We start from the raw sequence: 20487 nt of genomic DNA, 5'->3' as shown, positions 1-20487 counted from the left end.
ATGTATCAAGCTCCAAATCCACGATCTCCTGTAACTCTTAATTACTGAGTAAAGGCCTGGTAAAGTGTTAAACATAAAAATGCACAGTCGTGCTTAATGTGGTGAAATTCTACGCTATGAAAATCAATACAGCAACCTCACTAAGGACTAAATCCGTAAAATGTGCCCATATATAAAACCCACCTAGTGCAGAGCCACACACACATCCTGGTGCAAAGTGCACTGCAGTGAAAGCACAGACTCCCACTTACTCCAGTGGGTCAGGCCCAGTAAACACCAGCGAAGAGGATTTCTCCATTTTCCCAGCTTCCAGTGAAGGGTGTCTCCTTGTTGATTTTTTCCCGTTCTCCACCCTCCAGCTGAGTTGGTGACTGTGGTAGAGCGTAGAGCTTTGCAAAGCTTCTACACTAGGTAATAAAGATTGCAATTCTCTGCTAAGTTTTAGAATCTAATTTCCCTCAGTAATGTCACCTGCCCTGAAGGATACCGACTTTCTAATTAGATGATTTGGAAAAAAAAAACCAATAAAAAAAATTAAACCGTACATGCTATTCTTCAAGAGAACACCTAAACCCAAAACTCCCTCAGAGAAATTAAATTTACAGAAGGCTCAGGCTCCTGTATTTTTGTTTACAGATTGCCTACCCTGGGGTTGCGCCCAGCTAGATAAAGCTTTAAATCAAGTTCTGTGGTCGCTCCTTTAGCCTAATAATTATTTGTGTGGGACCAGATTAAAAGCATGTCTCTTTCACCAATGAAAAGATAGAAAAAATGGCACCACTTCTGTCACGGCCAGAGCCAGGAATTCTACCTGCGTGCTGATATACTGCTCATCAGCACATGTTCGTCTCCTTTCCCAGCTTTATGGACGGGCCGTAGCAATCTTCACCCGGAGGCTCTCAGGGGGTGTGTGTAAGGGGAAGCTGTATTTATTTTTCCCAGACCGTGCTGCTTTGTCTGTTGCTGATGGAGGGGGACAAAATGATGAGAAAAATAAATTTACAGAGCTGGTGAGGATCTTTTCAGGATCCCTGCATTTAGGTTACTGTATGCAGCTGTTCTCTACCCTCAGCTCAGAGGGCTTACTTTGTCTTTCAAATAAAATATTTCTGCCTTTTATTTGCCTGGTATTGATTTCTCAGAGTTGTATAAACAGCCAGAATAATTTACTCTGTAGCTCTTCCTAACTAATGGTTAAAGGTCAGAGACAGAGGTTCACAGGAAAAGATCTTAAAACCTTAACGTCACTTACACATACCCTTCCCAACAACACAACAAATGGGCTTTTTTTAGATCATCTCCCCTATCATATCAGCCCATAATATATTTATATTTTGCAGTGTTTTCCAAGGAAAACACGCAGACCATTTTCACCAAGAAAACTCTAGAAGCCACTTGAAAAGCAACTCCGTGTAGCTGCCCGAAGAGGGACGTCTAAAAAACATCTGCTGCCAAGCTGCAGTAAAGCTCTCGGACTTCAGAAAGGTGACTTCTGAGAGACAGACTTGTCAACCGAGCTTACCCTGTGCTGAGAAACAGGTCCCACCTGCAGCTTTAGAGATCTCCTAACTCAAAGGCTGCCTTTATTACTTCTGCTACACTTTTAGCCCTTGCCAATCCAAGGAAGAAAACATGAACCAGAAAATGAATCAACAAGGCTCTTGCAGACATTTTCAATTAGCTTCTAGTTCCCTTTAAAGTCCCGGTGCAGGCAGTAAATGCCCAAGTCCATCAGAAAGAGGAGTGCCTTCCCACCTGTGCACAGCAGTGTACCACCCGGCCGCAAGGGTGAGGTTGATGGCGACGTCTACTGGAATCATATCTGCCACCGCTTCGTTGTTGGCGATGACGGTCCGCAGAATCCCTTTGCCCGCCTGTGGGACAAAGGAAAACAGACACTGACGGTAAGACCATGGTAAGATTTCATAGGCTTGGAGAGAGGACAGACAGTCACGTTAGCACTTTTCAAGCCTGACACCGGCTGAACAAGATTATTTGGTTTCTGTGAAACCAGGCCCTGCACTTGGGCCACAACAACGCCATGCATTGCTACAGGCTTGGGGAAGTGTGGCTGGAGAGCTGCCTGGCAGAAAAGCACCTGGGGGTTCTGGGGTTCTAATTGACAAGTGGCTGAACATGAGCCAGCAATGTGCCCAGGCGGCCAAGAAAGCCCATGGCATCCTGGCTTGTATTAGAAATAGTGTGACCAGCAGAAGAAGGGAGGTGATTGATTGTCCCCCTGTACTCAGCACTGGTGAAGCCACACCTTGGGTATTGTGTCCACTTCTGGGCACCTCAATAGGAGAGAGATATCGAGGTGCTGGAGCGAGTGCAGAGGAGGGCAACGAAGCTGGTGAAGGGCCTGCAGAATAAATCTTATGAGGAGCGATTGAAGGAGCTGGGACTGTTTAGTTTGAGGAAGAGGAGGCTGAGGGGAGACCTCATCACTCTCTACAACTACTTGAAAGGACACTGTAGAGAGGTTGGCACTGGTCTCTTCTCACAGGTAATTAGTGATAGAACAAGAGGGAATGGGTTCAAGCTGCAGCAGGGTAGGCTTAGGCTGGACGTTAGGAAAAAATTCTTCACTGAAAGAGTGGTCAGACACTGGAATAGGCTGCCCAGGGAGGTGGTGGAGTCACCATCCCTGGATGTGTTTAAGACTCGTTTAGATGTGGTGTTAAGGGATGCGGTGTAAGGGAGAACTTTGTAGAGTGAAGTTGATGGTTGGACTCAATGATCCCAAGGGTCTTTTCCAACCTAAATGATTCTATGATTCTAAAAACTGACATGGCAGACCGAACCAGAAAGGATTCAGCAATACAGAAATGTGGAGGTGAAATGGGGTGAAGGAACTTCACATACTGTGTCAGGCATGAGGGCTTAAGAGAGAAAATATAAAAAGAAACCCCCAATGGAAAAGTCAAGGTTGCAATCAAATTATCTAACGTGGGAAAAAAAAATGCAATGAATTTGAGATTGATGTAGAAGCTGAGGACCCAGTGAAAGCGTTGGGAAGATAAAAGTGCTAGTGAAGCAAGGAAGTAAAAAAGCTCTTATAATTTCGATCCATGCAAAACCAGAGGGAGGGACTGAGTGAAGGGGCAAAGGAATATGATCTACAGATCCACAAATATTTAAGTGTCAGGGCAAAGAAAATATTACAGCATTTATTTTTTTTTCCTTTTCGTTTAACCTGAGACTCATATTTCATGATGAAATAGCTCTCCAGCTGTGAAAGATGAAGTTTTACTACAGCAACTAGACAGGACATGCCTGGTTGTGCAGAACCATTTGCCTGAAGTCTGGGGAGAAGAAAGATGTGATAAAAAAAGCATTTAAGATTTGATATTAACTTGTAAAGCACATCCCGTTGTTTACTGGTCATTGGTGTATTTTAAGAAATTACACATCCCTTTTTGGGGGAGTTTATCTGGGTTATTTTGTTCTATTTATCTCCCCTCTCCTTTCCCCTTCTATAATCAGATGGTTTTGTTACTTTTCACAGCTCGCAAGTAAGGGAATACTACTTATGACTGATTTAATTTTCATGAACTAAGACTTCTGAGCAGTCTCACCTCATCCTTGGTGCATCTGGCAGAGGGATCATAGAAAACCGGACTCAGGCAACCACGTAAACTTCTCCACATGACTCCAAACATCGTCCTCAAACCCACGCCATGCAGTTAACCTCTGCTGCCCTATGCTGAACTGCAGTTATGCTTAGACATTAAAACCTTTACTTGCAACATCACTATGACATTATTTTTTTTTTGTTCCTACTACTGATTTTTCAAGGGGAAAAAAGGCAAAAAGAACCAAAGCAGCCAATCAAGCTCAGCTACGAATTTCCCACTGCTGTGAACCCATGCCCACTAGAGACCACTATATGATCAACTATCACATTTTCACAGGTACGCTAGAGAACCTCTGTGAGGTCTTCAAAACTAGGAAGTTTGATGGACACGCTGCCTGTATTCAGAGCAGCATGTGATGGTCATATACACATGGATGAATTAGATATTTTATATATTCTGTATGTAATAAAGACTTCAGGTTTAAGAGTTTTAAGTTGCTTTTTACATTGGAAATGGTTTGGTACTTCTTTATCAGGTATGGCTTGATTTCTACTTGTTGCTGTAGATTGCTGTAGTTGCTGCAACTGTAGTTGCTGACTTTATTCTCTTTAGTGAAACAGAAGCTACTTTAGCTGAAGCCTCCAAAACCATTTGTGAGTCTGACGTTTCTGGACAGCCTCCCAGCTGAAGCGCTTTGGGGCCAGTCACTCTCCAGAACGTGAACTAAGCCATGGTTCTGCCCTACAGCTTCACTGCCTTGCAGGGAAGAAGGTCTTTACATGTAATACGGGAACACTGAGACAAAAATGCCTCAATTACAGTCCAGCTGAGATGTAATTAATTTCATTTTGTTTTTCAATCAACAAACAAAGCTTCTCTCCACAGCAGCTGGAGCAACTGTAGGCGAAAGAAACATAATGAGACTATCAAGAACAATTTGAACTCCCGTATTTCATGAATATTTAAAAGAAATATATCTAATTGTGAAATGAAATTATCAGACTCAAATATTAGAGTGATGACTGAGGGGGGAGGAAAAAAAGAAAAAAAATAAATCTCTGCAAGGTTTGGAGTTCAGATTCTGACCATATGGTCCCAAAGATCATCTGAGTCAAACCTGAATCTGGGGGTTGTTCTCCATATAGGATGAGCATGGATTAAGAGTTGAAAGTGAATATTTAAGTATGGGGGGGGACTTTAGAAAAACCCCACAAACACAAAACCACGTTACTTTTGCTTTTTCCATCCTTAATTAAAGCAAATAAAGAAATTTGAGTAATAAATACACTTTGAAATAGTTGGCCGAGAGAGCTGCTTGTAATCACACAACTTCCAGGTAATCAAACTAATGCATAACTCGGATGTTCAAGGGTTAATTTTCAAACCACCAAACAGGAATTACCCATTCACCATACCTAAGCACATTAATTCAAACCATGTATAAAGTTTCTCGGACTCCCTAATAATAAACACCTTTCCCTTCCAGATAACTAGTACCAGTCCAACTAAGTCCAGTAGGCAACTGGAGATGGTACAAGACAAACAGTGTCTGTCAGCTCTGGCAATCCCAGTCTCTGCTCCTGACTGATGCCAGCCAACACCACTGTCTGCGGGGCCAAAGAGCCAGTGGGACATGGACAACAACTTAGGTCTCTACACCCTGGACCCACCGCCTCTGATCTTTGTCTTCTTCTTGATTAAGTCTCGATATAGTTACGTTTCAAATTGTCCTATTTCATCACTGAAGAACTCAGTGCAGATGACACAAATTTCCACGGTCTCTGCGTTTCCGATAGTGAAGAACCTCAGAGCTCCAATCCTGAACCAAAAAATGCCATCTCTGTTTTAAAACTATTTCAGTACAAGTCAAAGCTTTTATATAAAAGGGAAGTTATTTACTACAGGGATCCTCCAATCTCCAAATCTTTGCTTTCCATAGAGTTAATGTGGAGATAAAGATACAGGCTGGCGTCTGTGTGCAAAATCTGGCTTGAGTGAAACCACCATTAGGTTTGCTGTTGCATTCAGTAAGGCTAGAAATTTTTTGCTTTGAAGAATAGAAAATATTAGTTAGTGGTAGCAGTAGCAAAAGGTAAGTATATAAAAATATATGCAAGACCTAGTATAAGATCGTAAAGTGGACACTATTAAAAAAAGATTGATATATAGGCATAATTTCCAAATACTTAACCATTAGGTGTTTTTTAGATTAAAAGAAAAGAAAAAAGGAGGGGAGATAATGCTTTTTAAATGACAAAAGATTTGATTGGCATGTTTTTTACATGGCTGAAAGCATACGAATTTGGCCCGTGTTTTGTAATGCACTGGCACAAGATACAGGTAGGACAGCTAGCTGCTGGAATTTGTTACTTAGCTAATTCACCTGTGGGGAACGAAGAGCAATGCAATGGAAATCTTTTGCATAACATCTTTCTTGCAAACTAACTCTGGACAAATTTTTGTGACGGACATTTTTAATGCTCAAAGGTAAACATAAAAAAAATAATATCAGAAGTCATGGATATCATTACAGAAGTTAGAACGTTACAAAAGTTAAAGTACATCACTGTCACTTGAAAACGTAAGGAATGGATCTGCAAAATTAAGGGACTGCAAACCCTTTCTTTATCGTGATGACAACAGAATCACGAAAGAACACAGAAAACAGCACAAGATGCTGGGAGTAGAACAGAGAGGCAGCACACGCTTTATGAGCGGTCGGCAATGAGTAAAAGGTTGATAGACAATTGTTTTAAAGAAACTGCAAGATGAATAGAAGCTAATAACATTTTGTGAACACAAGTGATGCGTTTGGGGGCTTTTGAATGTCTCTGAAATGTGTAACTGGGGTTTCAGATAAAAGCATGAGCTGGGATATACCCACTGATTTCACTATTCCTTTGGATTCCAGAAGTAACTGTAACAGTTTCTATTTATGCTCTACTTCAGGTACAAATGAGTTTTTTTTTTTTAACGAGATGATACTTGGATTTTATTCTCCTTTCCTATGATTGTAGGCTAGTAATCCTTTTATACACTGCATCAGGCTGACTACAATACAGTTTTTACAAAGTAATCAAGTTGGACAAATCATACATGTACAAATATATCTGCCCACAGCTATACAGCATAACGCATTGACAAATAGACCTAAGGCAGGAATCTTAGTTCAGAAAAAAAAAAAAAGCCAGGAGAAAAGGTATGCAACTTTACAGTTTTCATCTGTTAAATTGTAATGATTGTTTTCCTATTACAGGGAATATTTTATCAAGTTATTAATTATTTAATAATTACGGCTTTGTTCCTTGTCGGTTTACACATTAGTTATTTACACCAGTGTTAAGCAAGAATACCGTGAATTATCCATGTGACTGGCAGAGTCTGAATTGATAGTTATGCGCATGATTTAGGTGTACTCTGCACATGCAGAAATCCTATATAAAGCAACGGCAAGTAAGACCCAGAATCTTTGTTAATGTGGAGCAGTCACAAACTATAGCAGTGGGCTTAGCAACAATACGTATGAAGATAAATGAAAGGATAAATAACGCTGCCTTGTATTGATGGTATGGTAATCTGGCCTGGAAAATTAAGTTCTGTTACAAGACTCAAGCTCTGACATCTGTGAATTACCCTAGTTTCAAGGATGCATCTTTTGCCCTTTCTTCGAAAACTTGTCCAAAAGTATTTTTATTTTTAGACTTTTTAGGAACTGCAATTCACGTTTAGTGAACCAACAACATGAATACTCTTTCAATGTCCTTTTTTGAGTGCAGCAGAAGTAGATAGTCTTCTGGGTCCTACAGGCATATAGATGTATGGCAAGCATGTGACATCTTTCTACCAGATTCAGAAAACGGCTATGATCCTTTTTTGCACACGCTTTCTAAGTGGAGTTGTAGAGTAACTTTAGAGTTTCTATTTTTAGTAACTCTCACTCCACTTTAAGGGGAGCTGAAATAGTAACTAGACATACCGCAACAAATATTCCACTTGTCCCATTGAAGCTGTCAATCCAACCCTGCAAAAAAGAAGAATGATTACCATTTCTTTCAATGACATGTTGCTTACGCGGGCTTCGAATTGGTGAAAGGGCTACAATGCTGTGTCGTAGGCAAAGAAGCAACGAGACACCAGTTAAGATGGATGCCAGCCTATCTGGGACAGCTGCCAGGAAGCTAACCAGTACAAAGTACTTAATTGATTTTAAATAGGGATGCCTTCTATGATACCTCATTCTGTCCGCAACTTACCCACCAACAACAGAATCCAATTTTGTTTTTAGAAAGCACTTCTTTCCTACAATAACTTGGCTACAGGAATAAACTCTGGTTTTAAACACTACAGTGTGTTGGTGCTGTCACACTGGTTGAAAACAGTCAGCGTGTTATACATGCTCCAACATACAAGATGCAGATGTCAGTGAGACTGATTTGGTTACTCCAGCAAATTTCTAAGGCAAAGAAGGAAAACAAAAAAACGAAATCAAAACACTCCACTCTTGAATCCCATCCTACTTCAGGACAGGGAAACTGCCACTTGTGGGAGCTGGAGTTAAGAGCAGTGATGAGCAGTCTGACCTGAAACAGTTTATGACATCTAACAGAGTTCGCTCTGTCTTTCCGAGATGGGGAGCTTGGCCCAGAGCCTCGGCTCTATCTCAGCCATCTTTGGCATGCTTCAAGCTGCATGAGAGCCAAGGGTGACTTTATGTTGCCTTTCCAATTTGGCTGCAGTGTTAGAGCACACTATTCCTACCCGAATATTTAGCTTAGTGAATTATTTCAGTCCAAAAGTACAGCTGCGTTTAATTACTGCATGGCTGACATTTGTATCTGCAACAGGCCCACACAAGTGTGAATCCAGTGAATTCAATGACTACCAACGTAAGACAGAGATACTAGGTAACGGCACATGACGTTATCAAATGCTTTCAAGGACCATGTGCGGTCTAGGGTGCCCACGAGGACCTCATTAATAGTCTGACTAGACCACGGAAAGACTCAAACCAGAATGCATCAGGACTACAACCGACCCTCGGATCTCGTGTTTCCCCAGCTTGTACAGAAACGCCCCTGTCTGTCTGGGCACAATCCTCCGCATTTAAGACTCAGTTGCAAGTCCAACGTTCTGCACCATTATTATCCCAGCTCTTGTTATTATTGCTTAAATGCATTCTTTTCACTTGGAGACAAGAGTCTTTCCGGAAGGTGCCAAAGGCGGCTTGCTGTTCTATTCCAGCACAGGTCCTCCACCTCTTCCATGTGCTTTCCTATGAACTAGAGTACCCGTTTCTCAAGCGGACACTGCTACAAGTAGGGAGAGATTCCTGACAGTGCTGCACCTACAGCTGTATCAAAGGGCCCTCAGCACGGAATTGCTACGTATTCATGCTTACTGGGAAAGGCTCATGCCAGCTAGCTCCCACGATGGATGGCCTGATGATAGCAATGTTCAGGTTTCCTTTCTCTTGCTGAATCAGGTATTCTGACAAGGCTTTGGTGTAGGTGTAAGTGTTGGGCCAGTCCCCAAGCAGCTTGGGTGTGATGTCTTGAATGATAGATTCATCCAACCACCTACAGGAAATAAGAAGAATGTCATTATCCGCCACGCAGAGAGAGAAAAGACCAGTGAGACAGGAATCCTCACCTGAAATAAAGGATAAGCAAGTGAGAGCCATTTAAGACCAAGCAAGGAACGACTGGTTTGGATTTGTAACAGCTCTGTGGGAGAAGCGTTGCTTTTGTCTTCAAAATGCAAAATAACCCGGGTGAGATTCATGCTACGATGTTCAGCTCAACTTCGGGTATCTATACAATCTCATGTGTGCTTTATGCTTCACTGAAACCTGTAATGTCAATATAGCCATAGTCTACAGATTCATGGAGCTTTCCAACTCAGCGCTCTCGCTAGTTAGCGCTCATCCTTAGCCAACACGATCCCTATATACTCCCAAGTACGTTTCAGGAGATTCTCGTTAACCTTCAGTCACTGAGTCAAGTAGCGTTACAAAAGTCTCAAAAGCTAGAAAAATGTACTACAGGGATATTAAGCCAGTAGCACTATTTATTTACAGTGTTACATGTTCCTTCCTACTGGTTTCCCGCAGCTTGTTCACATAGGAAGTTAGGAAACTGTCAGTGCTAGCTGCTTGAAAAAAAACCAAACAAATCAAAAAAACCCCCACTGAGTTGTGGGGTTTTTTTGTTTTTTTTTTTTGTTTTTTTTTTTTGGTTTTTTTTTTGGTTTTTTTTTTAAAAGGTATTTGGGTATCTAATCCATCAGAAGTAGTTACATATATACCTTTAAAAGAGTGGCCCTTACCACCATGGTGCTGCAGCGGGGCCTGAGGCTCAAAGGCTCTTCCCTGGCACGCCATCAAGACTTCGCCGGTCCTGCCAGCACTGGGGTCTAAAGGACAGGAACTGGCTGTACTTCCAGAGGCCTTGCACACCGCTGCCAATCCCTGACAGGCTTTCAGCAGTCTGGTGTTACACCGCAGAACCAAAGATTAACTCCTATAATCCAATTTGTAATTAAGTCAATGGACTTACAGTTCAGACTGAACGGGCACGTTCTTCCCCGGGGGCATTGCAAGGATCCTCACTTCACCCCTCTTCAGCTTGAATTTCAGAAACAGGTGGAGGTCAAAGGGAGAGGAATAAGGTGGAGACCGTCACACCTGCAGAATTCCTTGATCGTATGAACTTAAACATGCAAACACCTGATGGCTGAGGCGGCACACTGCTTTTTAGAACACTCTCATGAGACACAGATGGAAATATTACGCAAAAAATGTTGTATGAGAAAACGCTGATTCACTGAAACTGCAAAAGAGTTTGCAGGGGAGGGTTGAATCCAGTGAATCTCTCAATTTTGGAACAAGTTAAAAAGAAGCTGAGAGCTTTTAGTATATAGAAATTATTTTTTTTAAATAAAAAAAGCCTACGGAGGCACAAATACTTTCCTTTGTAACCCTAGTCCCATGTTTCAGAAACAAGGCAGAAAAATTGTTTAAGCATAAAATATGAAGCTGAACTACACAGAAGCTATAAACAGCACACAATATTGACTTAATTTACAAAGCCTGTTTAGGCAGCCACTGAACCCAGCCTCCTCAGGGTCTCAGATGAATTGCCATTGTTTGAATCTGTTCAGTAATTAATTACCAGCCTACTGAAAGGAGATGTCTATTTCTGTGGAGCCTGGAGGAAGGCTAAGTTCATTCAGGAACTCAGAATAAAGAGACTTGCATACAAGTCTCTTCTCCCTCCTACTCTCTTTATTTATTTTTAAATAATAGGGGCTTATAGGTTAGTGTTTCTCACAAAGCAAAGACAGGTGCAGAAGCACAAGGAGATGAAACTTCCCCTTGCCCTCATCCTTCCAGACAGGCCTCTGCATTATTTTAGGTGGTCATCAAGAGGACCACGCTCCTGCCTGTCTCAAAGGTACTGTCCCACCAGGCGATTTGATCTGCCAGCATTACCATCACAGGAGCACTGAGCTGACAGTTCAGCAGGGCGAACGGTTCCTACTCCTCCGTGACCTACTTTGAAGATTTCAAAATGCTAAATTACAAAGCCACTGCTTTCGCTCGCTGCTGCAATTGCCCCATAGAAACAAGAGATGCAAATGAAACAGTTAGTAACTTCCTCTTTCACCACATACATGCACCACATTACTCCGCCATAGGAAACCATAACTTTCTGCGTTAATAACCTTGCATTAAGAAGACACTCTCTTTCTTCCAAGCGATGATGAATCTACACTTTCTGCAATAATGAAAACAGTTCTGCTTCAGCCCACACTTCACCGCACACTGTGTTCCTTACCTCAGCACACCCTTCAAAGCTGATTTCCCTCAGCTTTAGATTAAGGCAAACCTGGCTTGATGTGGCAGATTATACGCTTCCTCTATTGGCCTGGCAGCACTTCGAAGCGTGACTTTTGGTTTACACAGATTAGGCCTAAGGCTTTACTTGCAGGTTAAATACCAAAATACCGAAAAGCAGAGATATAATAGGTGGATAAGAACAGAAAAAGAAACAGCTAGGAGTCTTACTTGCTATTTCAACTGAATAAGCATATATCAATTGCATGGCAAAAAGCATCATCACATGGATCCGTTATTGCATCCAGTTGGGCCTCTTAATGCAATTGCAAGAGACTACTTTAAGGCAAGTGTTGTTTATATTTCCTTGTTACCTTTTTGAACGTGATATTCTGATATCTGTTAATCGCCTTTCTCTGAAACTTTCTATACTCAGATATTTTTTCTTCTACCTACATGGTGAATAATAAAAGATGCATCTCTCCCATCTCCTTCCAACCCTGCTTTTGTCTTCTCTCTCTCTCCAAGTAACCCCCTTCACAGTCTCAGTTTTCTCTAACCTATTCTGCCTATATCATGTCATCCCAACATCACAGGGACTTTCCCCATCCTGCTTCTCCACACACTCTGCAGCCTCAGGCATCTCTGTCATATATTGCCTTTGATTTGCAGAACGCCTTCCAAACCAATGACCCTGAAGACAGTGATTTTCAACAAGGCCCACCTGATTTCAATGCCTTTGAAGGCAGTGGTTGTCTTTGCTGTGAGCAATTATAACGCTACCTGCAAACGCTGTAAAGGAACAGACGCCATCCTAGCTGAGAGCATGCTGTGACTTCTGTCTCATTAAAAGTACCAGAAGGCTGTGAACCTCTGGAGTGTGGGGCATGGGAAAAACTGTAAAACAAATTCAAAAATCTAGTAAAAAAGAAACCCCATCTCTAATTATGCAACTAAAAAAAACCCACCAAACGTACAACTAAGATAAACATATCAAAGAACACATCTGAAAGCCCATCCTCTGTCACTCAACCTTTCTTTCAAACATCATCCTCTCTGCTGCACATGCAAACTATGATAAATAAATTTTTAGTGTCTTATACGAAGTGGCTAAAGCAGCCACCTCTGGGGTAGCCAGGCAATTCTGCATGTTTCTGATTAGCATTGAGTCCTTTGCTGGAGTCTTTTTTATCTGAGCCATCAGCAGTAATTGTTTCCAAAGTTGCAAGTGATGGCAAGCTTTCTGGGGCAGCGAAATGTAACAGTGATGAACCCCAAAGGACATTGTAAAACTGAGTTAGGGGGCAAAAAGGTGTCAGACTAGCTTCACTGCAGGTAAAGGTAAGGTAATGCATTTAGGGAAATGCTGCCTAAACTGGTCTTAGAGACTGCTGAACTCAGAACTGGCAGTTGCAGCTCAGCAAGAGCTCTTGGAAGCAAAGCTGACAGCTCTGTGAAATCTACAAGTCAATGAGTAGCAGCAGACAAAAAAAGTCAATGAAATGTTGGACATCATCAGGTACTGAGAACAAGACCAATGGCGTCATTTTGAAGCTATTTAAATAAAACTTTGAGTGACCCCACCTTGAGTACTGCATGCAGTTCTGTCTGGCCCCTGCACCTCAGGGAGCAAGTGGAGTTAAAAAAAGGCAGAGAGGAACGGCAACTGAAATCATCAAGGAGACAGATCTGTTGGCATTGTCGTGGTTTAACCCTGGCCAGCCAATAAGCACCACACAGCTAAAGACAGTTTAATAGGTAAAGCAAAAGCTGTGCAGAAGCAAAGCAAAACAAGGAATTAACTCACTGCTTCCCATGGGCAGGCAGGTGTTCAGCCATCTCCAGGAAAGCAGGGCTCCGTCACACACAACGGTTACTTGGGAAGACAAACGCCTAACTCTAAACATCTCTCCTTCCTTCTTCTTCCCCCAGCTTTGTATGTTGAGAATGATGTGATATGGCATGGAGTAGCCCTTTGGTCAGCTGCGGTCAGCTGTCCCAGCTGTGTCCCCTCCCAACTTCTTGTGCACCCCCAGCCTACTTGCTGGTGGGGTGGGGTAAGGAGCAGAAGAGGCCTTGACACTGTGTAAGCACTGCTCATCAACAACTAAAACATCCCTGTGTTATCAACATTGTTTTCAGCACAAATCCAAAACGTAGCCACATACTAGCTTAAAAAATTAACTCTATCCCAGCCAAAACCAGCACAGGCTTATGAGAAGATAGTCAAAAGGTTGAGACTGCAGAAGAGAAGGTCCAGGGTGAATGTGATACAGACTTACAGAACTGCAGAGGCAGGGAAAAGGGCAAATGCTGCAGCTACTGCAATGCTACAACTATGGGACGCGCAATGAAACTACTAGTGTAACAGCTTGAAACAGGTAAGAGAAAACTCGTCTTTACGCAGCAGCTTGTTAGTGAACTTCTGGAACCTGCTTCCACGGGGGGTTGCAGAGGCAGAGAACTGGAAAGTTCAAAAAGGGATTAAAACAAATTAGAGCATTCAAAAACAGATCAGAAAAGAACAGGACGTAACACCCCTCATACAACACTTCTGGTTTCTGGGGCGCTACAAGGGGAGCAGATTGCAAAAAAGTATCCACAGGTTGAGGGTGAGATATTGGGCCAGGCAGTCTACTGCTGTAATGCAATGCTCCACTTGCTGAATAAGTGATAAATGATAGGTGACTACTAGCTGGAAGTAAACATATCCAAGAATATGGGCTAATGGAGAAATTCAAATAGAAAACACCGATTTGTACCAATTTTCTGGAATAGCGCTTAGACAGTGAAATTATTTCTTTAGACAAACAATTTTTGGAAATAAAGACCCAGTGGTTCTCCTAGCGGACATTAATTAATCTCATCTCCTATTACCCTAAATCAAAGAGAAGAAAGATTTTTATACCAGCTCTTTGGGTTACTAGTTCACAGGTCAGTTGCTTATAACACAAAAGTGGAATACCACTAGAAAATAAGTGAAAACAAAGTTACAGCTGTGGGAAAATTCTTCTAAGGGGAAGATGTCCTGGGGCCTTTATCAGCAGATTTTGTAATTTTTTTTTAAGTACTCTTCATTTCAGTAAATTCAGTTAAACAAGCTTTTTTGTTGTTCCCTCAAAGTCCTGGATTCTCACGCCGAAGTCTCTAAAACAGCCTATTTCTGACTCATCCCCATATAACTCTGGTTTAATACCACGGCATTGTTGAAATAAGTGGAAATAACGTTGGGAAGCTGAAGAGATAATAAAATTAATGTTAGGTATATGAAAAATTTCAGTTCTTACTAAGGTAGCAACAGAGCTGAGTCTACCAGAAAGCAGCAACACAACGCCATTCCTGGCAGCAAATACTCTCGCACATAACTTACCCAATGCTGGACTCCCATGAAATCAAACGGTCCTTATAAATAAGCAGTGTGTGAAAAAATTTAGAGGTAGCCGAAATCACAGGGTTATTAACTGTGGTTTATGCTGTTTTCTAACAATTTTGTATTTGGAAAAATATTCTTAAGGTCAACCAAATATTTATAAAGCATGACTTCAGCAGCTCTCCAAATACAAAAAGGGTCCAAAACAGAGTCTCTGTTTCTTCTATTTTCAAAAAAAATCTCAGTAAAGCTAGTTTCAAGATAAAACCCAGAAGGGGTGGTGTTACTGGATGACATTCTGTGAACAGTACCCCTCAAAACCACCTAGAACGAAAGCTCTCTCTTCCCTTGGTCTGTCTCATGGCATGGGTGTGTGCAGACAAGGCAATAGAGTAATAGCAGCGACTACGAACAAAAATCCCAGTGGAGAGATTACGTGAACAATTCAGAGGTCTTCTGCAGAATGAAGCAAAACCCATGTCAGAAGAGGCGATGCAGCTCCTACTTACTCTACTAAATCGAAGAGCTTCTTGGGTTCAGCTGGGGGTGGGTAGATGACTTCATCTATGCATTTCCGGACACAGTTTGCATAAGCGGTGGAGATGTGGATGAAGGCCTCGAGGTTCTGCATCTGCCGGGCCAGTTCTAGAAGCCGCTGTGTGCCCATTGCATTCAGTTGCAGGGCGTGCCTAAAGAGGGCAAGCAAAAAAATGCATTTCACTGGAAAGAATATATGAAAGCTGAGCATTATCCAAACCCCAAATAATGAAAAGGGAAGTAAGGGAAGAGAAGGGGTCATATGAGAGCGGAAAGCTTCAATGAAATGAAAGGGCTAAACCAGCTTTCAGAGCAATGCTGTTGGATCCACTGTTCTGGCCACAGAATGTGACTCAGTAAAATATTTTCACTCAAATCAAAGGATCAGAGTTAACATTTCACTAAAATCTCTAAATCTGACATACTTGCCACTCCCTCCCTGCTACAAATATTTCCAATATGCACGACCACTGAGGCGTTATGGTTCCTACTGTCCCCATTCAACCTGGTCCTTAAAGGACCAGTGCTAAATCAGATAAGCACATGGGTCTCAGTAACCAGCAAAGGGTCCTTGGGCCCAGAAAAACAGATTCATACTGCAAGAAGACACAATTAGAGATAACAGCTTAAATTCCAAAGGAATGGAGAAGAGGACTGATAAACATAAGAGACAAAGAATCCTGGTTAGCAAGGCTGACCTTGAAGCACCCAGCATAGCTAGAAGTTGTCCTAGAGACTATCTGCAATGGATCTCAGTGAACAGACGTTCAACGTTTTCGCATGCTTTATACTGGAAGAAAGACACTTTCTTGTACAGAAGGGAAAAGGCTAAGGAATATGCAATCTGTTCAGCCCGGGAGTAGAAGCTTTCGACAACACGTACATTGAAGAGAAATTGTAAATAGTCCAGATGAATGAAAACAGAAGCTAAGAGTATGATTAATGTTTGGATCACAATATTTAAAGCCAGAGATACTAATATTTTTTTTAGCATGCTGCTATTAAAGAATAGCATTTGCTATAGATTTCTGTTTCCTCCTGCCCTTCTAGCAGGATGAATACTTCTACGTTAGTTTCCCTTCTTAGGAAAGTTGTTCGTCTGTGTACACTTCTATTCGATTGTATCCCTTCTGAGATGGGGCGAACAGAATTGCGCTCAGAATATGGGCCCAGCATAGATTTCTGCTGAGACGTGCAGAGTTCCTTTAGCCTTCTCAGGGAATATCATCTAACCTGGGTGATTTATTACTCTTTATTTTTTCTATTTATATTTAAACTGCATCTACTAATATTTCAATATAACACAGTTTCCATCTGGAGAATTCCCTAAATGTACTGCATGTTAATGCCAGCAATTCATTTTGTTTCTCTGTTGCTGCTTTCTTGACTGCTTTTCTAGGACTGCTTTTGCACCTCCCTTATCTAGTGGCTCTACACATTCCGTGGTAGGCTTTGGGCTTCTGCCGTGTTTTAACAACATTTTTATTTTTTGTGTTGTCAGCAAATCGCTGCTCAAAATTTTCATTTGAGCTGCAGTATTATATGCTTTCACAGTTAACTTGCTAGAACTTTTACCCATGCAATGTATTTTCTCATTCAGACAGGAATAATTTGATTTTAACAACTTTTTGTACTTTGCCATTTAATCGTACTGGATTTTCCTTGTTCTGTTGGAGAGATTTTGACAGATCACATGCAATCAGCCTTTAAATAGTTTCTACGCTGCCTGCAAGCAGATGACCCTTTTAACTTTTTCTTTTAACTTCTTTCTAGCTATCCTCCTTATTAAAAACATAGTTTCCCTTTGATGTTACATGCCACTGTGATGTATTTTTATAGTGTGTTTGTTCGTGTATTGATTCAAAAACATTTATGGCTATTAATGCAGCGCAGTGCTTTGCTACTTATATCTTGAGCCAGGTTCTACGTGTGGCTCAAGGCTCAATCAAGAGCTGCTTCCTTTCTCGCGGGTTCTCTAATCAGGTGTTGCAAAAAGCAATTATTAATGGGGGACACAGTGGACATCTATTTAGCCTACGTACGGGCAAATGAAGACCAACATTAATAATTGTGTTTTCTACTCTCACAGCTGTAGCGTTTTTCAAAAAACTGAAGATCTGGCAATCCAGGTCCTCCACCTCAGTTTCTGGACCTTTACAATTTGCATAGAAGCACTTACACATCCAGTCTTCGTTTAGTGGCTTATTTCTGCGGTTCTCTCTTAATGGAAAGCCCGCCTGGAAAGGCACTCCCCAAGGAGTGCCTTCAGAAATTGAGCATTTATTTTAAACAGTTAATTACACTGAGTGTTGGGTATTTTAAAGCTTGTGATAGGCTATTTTCTTAAACAACAACATCTCATTTCCTTCTTCAGTTACTCAGTGACAAAGAAAAGCCATTAACACTAGCTTTAGAGACAGACACAACATAGTTTCACTTCAAGCTGTCTCCAGCTAGATCTGCCAAAACCTCTCCCTCTTGACCTAAAACACATTTTTCCCTATCCCAATTTTAGGTCATACTTAACTCCCTTGCTATATTACAACCCAAGCTCGCAGTACTTCCTTCTGTTCCCATGGAAATCTGCCAAGACGATACTTCACTTTTGATGTGCACGTGCACATGACGTTTTGAGAGCACTTACATTGCACATTCAGCGCAGAACCACACGTAGCATGAAAACGTAAATGGAGAATTATCACTGCAGCTATACAAGAGATGCACTGACTGGTGCGTTACAGGCTGCTGTGCGTTCTGGATCATGCTTAGCAAATACAGAAAGCAGGACATACTTCAGGGGTTCATCAAAGCGAACTGTTGCTGCACAGTGGAAGACAACATTGACCCGGGTCAGAAGCTCCTCCTCATCTTCAGCACTGATGGCCAGCTTAGGTTGAGTGAGCTCAGCATTAATAGGCTTAATCTTCTCGTGGAAATTAGGGCAATCTTCTCGGACCCTGTCAAAGACCTTGAAGCACAAACAGAGAGAGATCAGGTACAGAATTAGGCTACTGAGATCACTTTGATTAGTAGCCAGTCTGATTACATCAATCAATGAAATCGGCACAAAAGAGAATGCCTGGTTCTTTGTGGGTGGTTCTACAAAGTACTTGATGAGAGGAGGGGAGCAGGGCACATTCTGGCTCCTCCTCTTCCTTTGCTGCTCCTTGCCGACTGTCACTCTTTGTTCATGTCAGATGAGTCCTGTGGGGAACTGCCTTTGGGATGGAAAGATGGGGAATCTCAATAACCCGTACTGCTAAGGCTGCTGACTGCCACCAGCAATTTTGTACAACTGGACAAATGTACAGCTAGTTGGCCTCTCAAGCTGTCTTTTGGCCCTTTTTTTCTATGACTATGATCCACAGCTCTTTCCAATACACTTTTTCTGCCCAGTCTTCTGCAGAATGACAAGACTCAGCGTCTATTCACTAAAAAGATCCCTGCATTTCCATATACAGTCTGCCTGATGACTTCTCCAAAACCAGTATTTGGCACCCTGCTTTGCCCAAGATCTGAGACAGCAGATCTTTACCTAAGATCTTGAGAGCAGCCCTGAGGAGAAGGACTTGGGGGTGCTGGTGGACGAGAAGCTCAACATGAGCAGGCAATGCGCGCTTGCAGCCCAGAAAGCCAACTGCATCCTGGGCTGCATCAAAAGATGTGTGGCCAGCAGGTCAAGGGAGGTGATTCTGCCCCTCTACTCTGCTCTGGTGAGACCCCACCTGGAGTCCTGCATCCAGCTCTGGAATTCTCACCACAAGAAGGACATGGACCTGTTGGAGCGGGTCCAGCGGAGGGCCATGAAGATGATCAGAGGGCTGGAGCACCTATGCTATGAGGACAGGCTGAGAGAGTTGGGGCTGTTCAGCCTGGAGAACAGAAGGCTCTGAGGAGACCTTATAGCGGCCTTCCAGTACCTAAAAGGTGGCCTACAGGAAGGATGGGGAGGGACTCTTTATCAGGGAGTGTAGTGATAGGACATGGGGTAACAGCCTCAAATTGAAAGAGGGTAGATTTAGATTGGATATCAGGAAGAAATTCTTTACTGTGAGGGTGGTGAGACACTGGAACAGGTTGCCCAGGGAAGCTGTGGAGCCCCATCCCTGGAAGTGTTCAAGGCCAGGCTGGATGGGGCTTTGAGCAGCCTGGTCTAGTGGGAGGTGTCCCTGCCCATGGCAGGAGGTTGGAACTAGGTGATCTTTAAGGTCCCTTCCAACCTGAACCATTCTGTGATTCTGCGATAGCAGGTACTCTGAACAGCAAGACAACTGTGCACAACCCTTCTGAAAGGAAAAGGAAGTTAATACTGTCATCACATGGAAAGTGCCTATGTAAAAACAGCAATTTCTTCAGTTCCCATTTTCACTCTGTGAGTAGCTCAAAGTCCCTGATAACAGTATAGCAGGTCTGGGTGCAGTTCTGCTTGCACCACGAAAGCTACTGCAGGTTCCACCTGGAGACCTTTTATTTGGTAAATCTCACAGACAAAGAAGATGAAGCTTGAATTTCAAAATAGTATTTGAGTTTGCTGGAGTAAGATTTGAAAAAATCATCTTGAGTTTCAGAAATGTCTGTTCTAAGGCTTTTGTATTGCTGGCCAGCATTACTGTATTTGAGAAACTTCAAATGAAGTTAATAGTAAATACCGAAAACCTCTGCCCTTCTGGGGGCAGAGAGACAACAAGAAGGGTGGAAAGAATAAATAGAATAGAGATGCTGTAGGATCTGAAGAGGTATAATCTAGACTAAAGGTAACTAGTTTACTGACAGGAATGACTAAGTATTGGGACAGATTGCTGGTGGAAGGAATGTGCCACCACCTTTGCCGCATTTAAGAATTGTCTAGGTAAGCATTGCCAGGAGAAGCAGGGAATAGCTGAACCTTAGGGCAGGAAAATGGGCCAGCTGGCTTCTCAGTAGTTCTGTGTTTTTTGGTTGTTGCCTCTACTCTGTAGCTCACTCATCAGTAACACCGAGTTTGTAAATCTCCTCACTATCATGGTCTCTTGTTTTATTAGAGGTTGTTCTGTCTTTGACTTGCCCAGTGTTTATGTAAGAGCAGGAATTGTGTGACATAAATTTAACACACTAAAAGAAAAAGACATATGAAAGATTAAATTGGTACTAATATCAATAGTTTCTTGTTTGACTATGGGATTACTATT

At 42.2% G+C, this 20487-nt stretch overlaps 1 protein-coding gene across 3 annotated transcripts in view; it reads right to left on the bottom strand.

Annotated features, from left to right (window-relative positions):
- Positions 1-20487, bottom strand: part of FAR2 (fatty acyl-CoA reductase 2) — a 158668-nt gene that overhangs the window by 21276 nt on the left and 116905 nt on the right. For all 3 annotated transcript variants that reach the window (XM_063355719.1, XM_063355712.1, XM_063355703.1), the window contains 5 exons: positions 18112-18287; positions 15292-15471; positions 8977-9154; positions 7555-7599; positions 1756-1874 (listed from right to left, as the gene is read on the bottom strand). In XM_063355719.1, the coding sequence (XP_063211789.1) occupies positions 1756-1874; positions 7555-7599; positions 8977-9154; positions 15292-15471; positions 18112-18287 (698 nt within the window). The remainder of the gene's footprint in view (positions 1-1755; positions 1875-7554; positions 7600-8976; positions 9155-15291; positions 15472-18111; positions 18288-20487) is intronic.

Source organism: Chroicocephalus ridibundus, chromosome 1 (assembly GCF_963924245.1).
Source record: "Chroicocephalus ridibundus chromosome 1, bChrRid1.1, whole genome shotgun sequence".
Taxonomy (NCBI): Eukaryota; Metazoa; Chordata; class Aves; order Charadriiformes; family Laridae; genus Chroicocephalus; species Chroicocephalus ridibundus.
The sequence above is the reverse complement of the archived record's forward strand: the minus strand, read 5'-3'. Positions and strand labels throughout refer to the sequence as shown.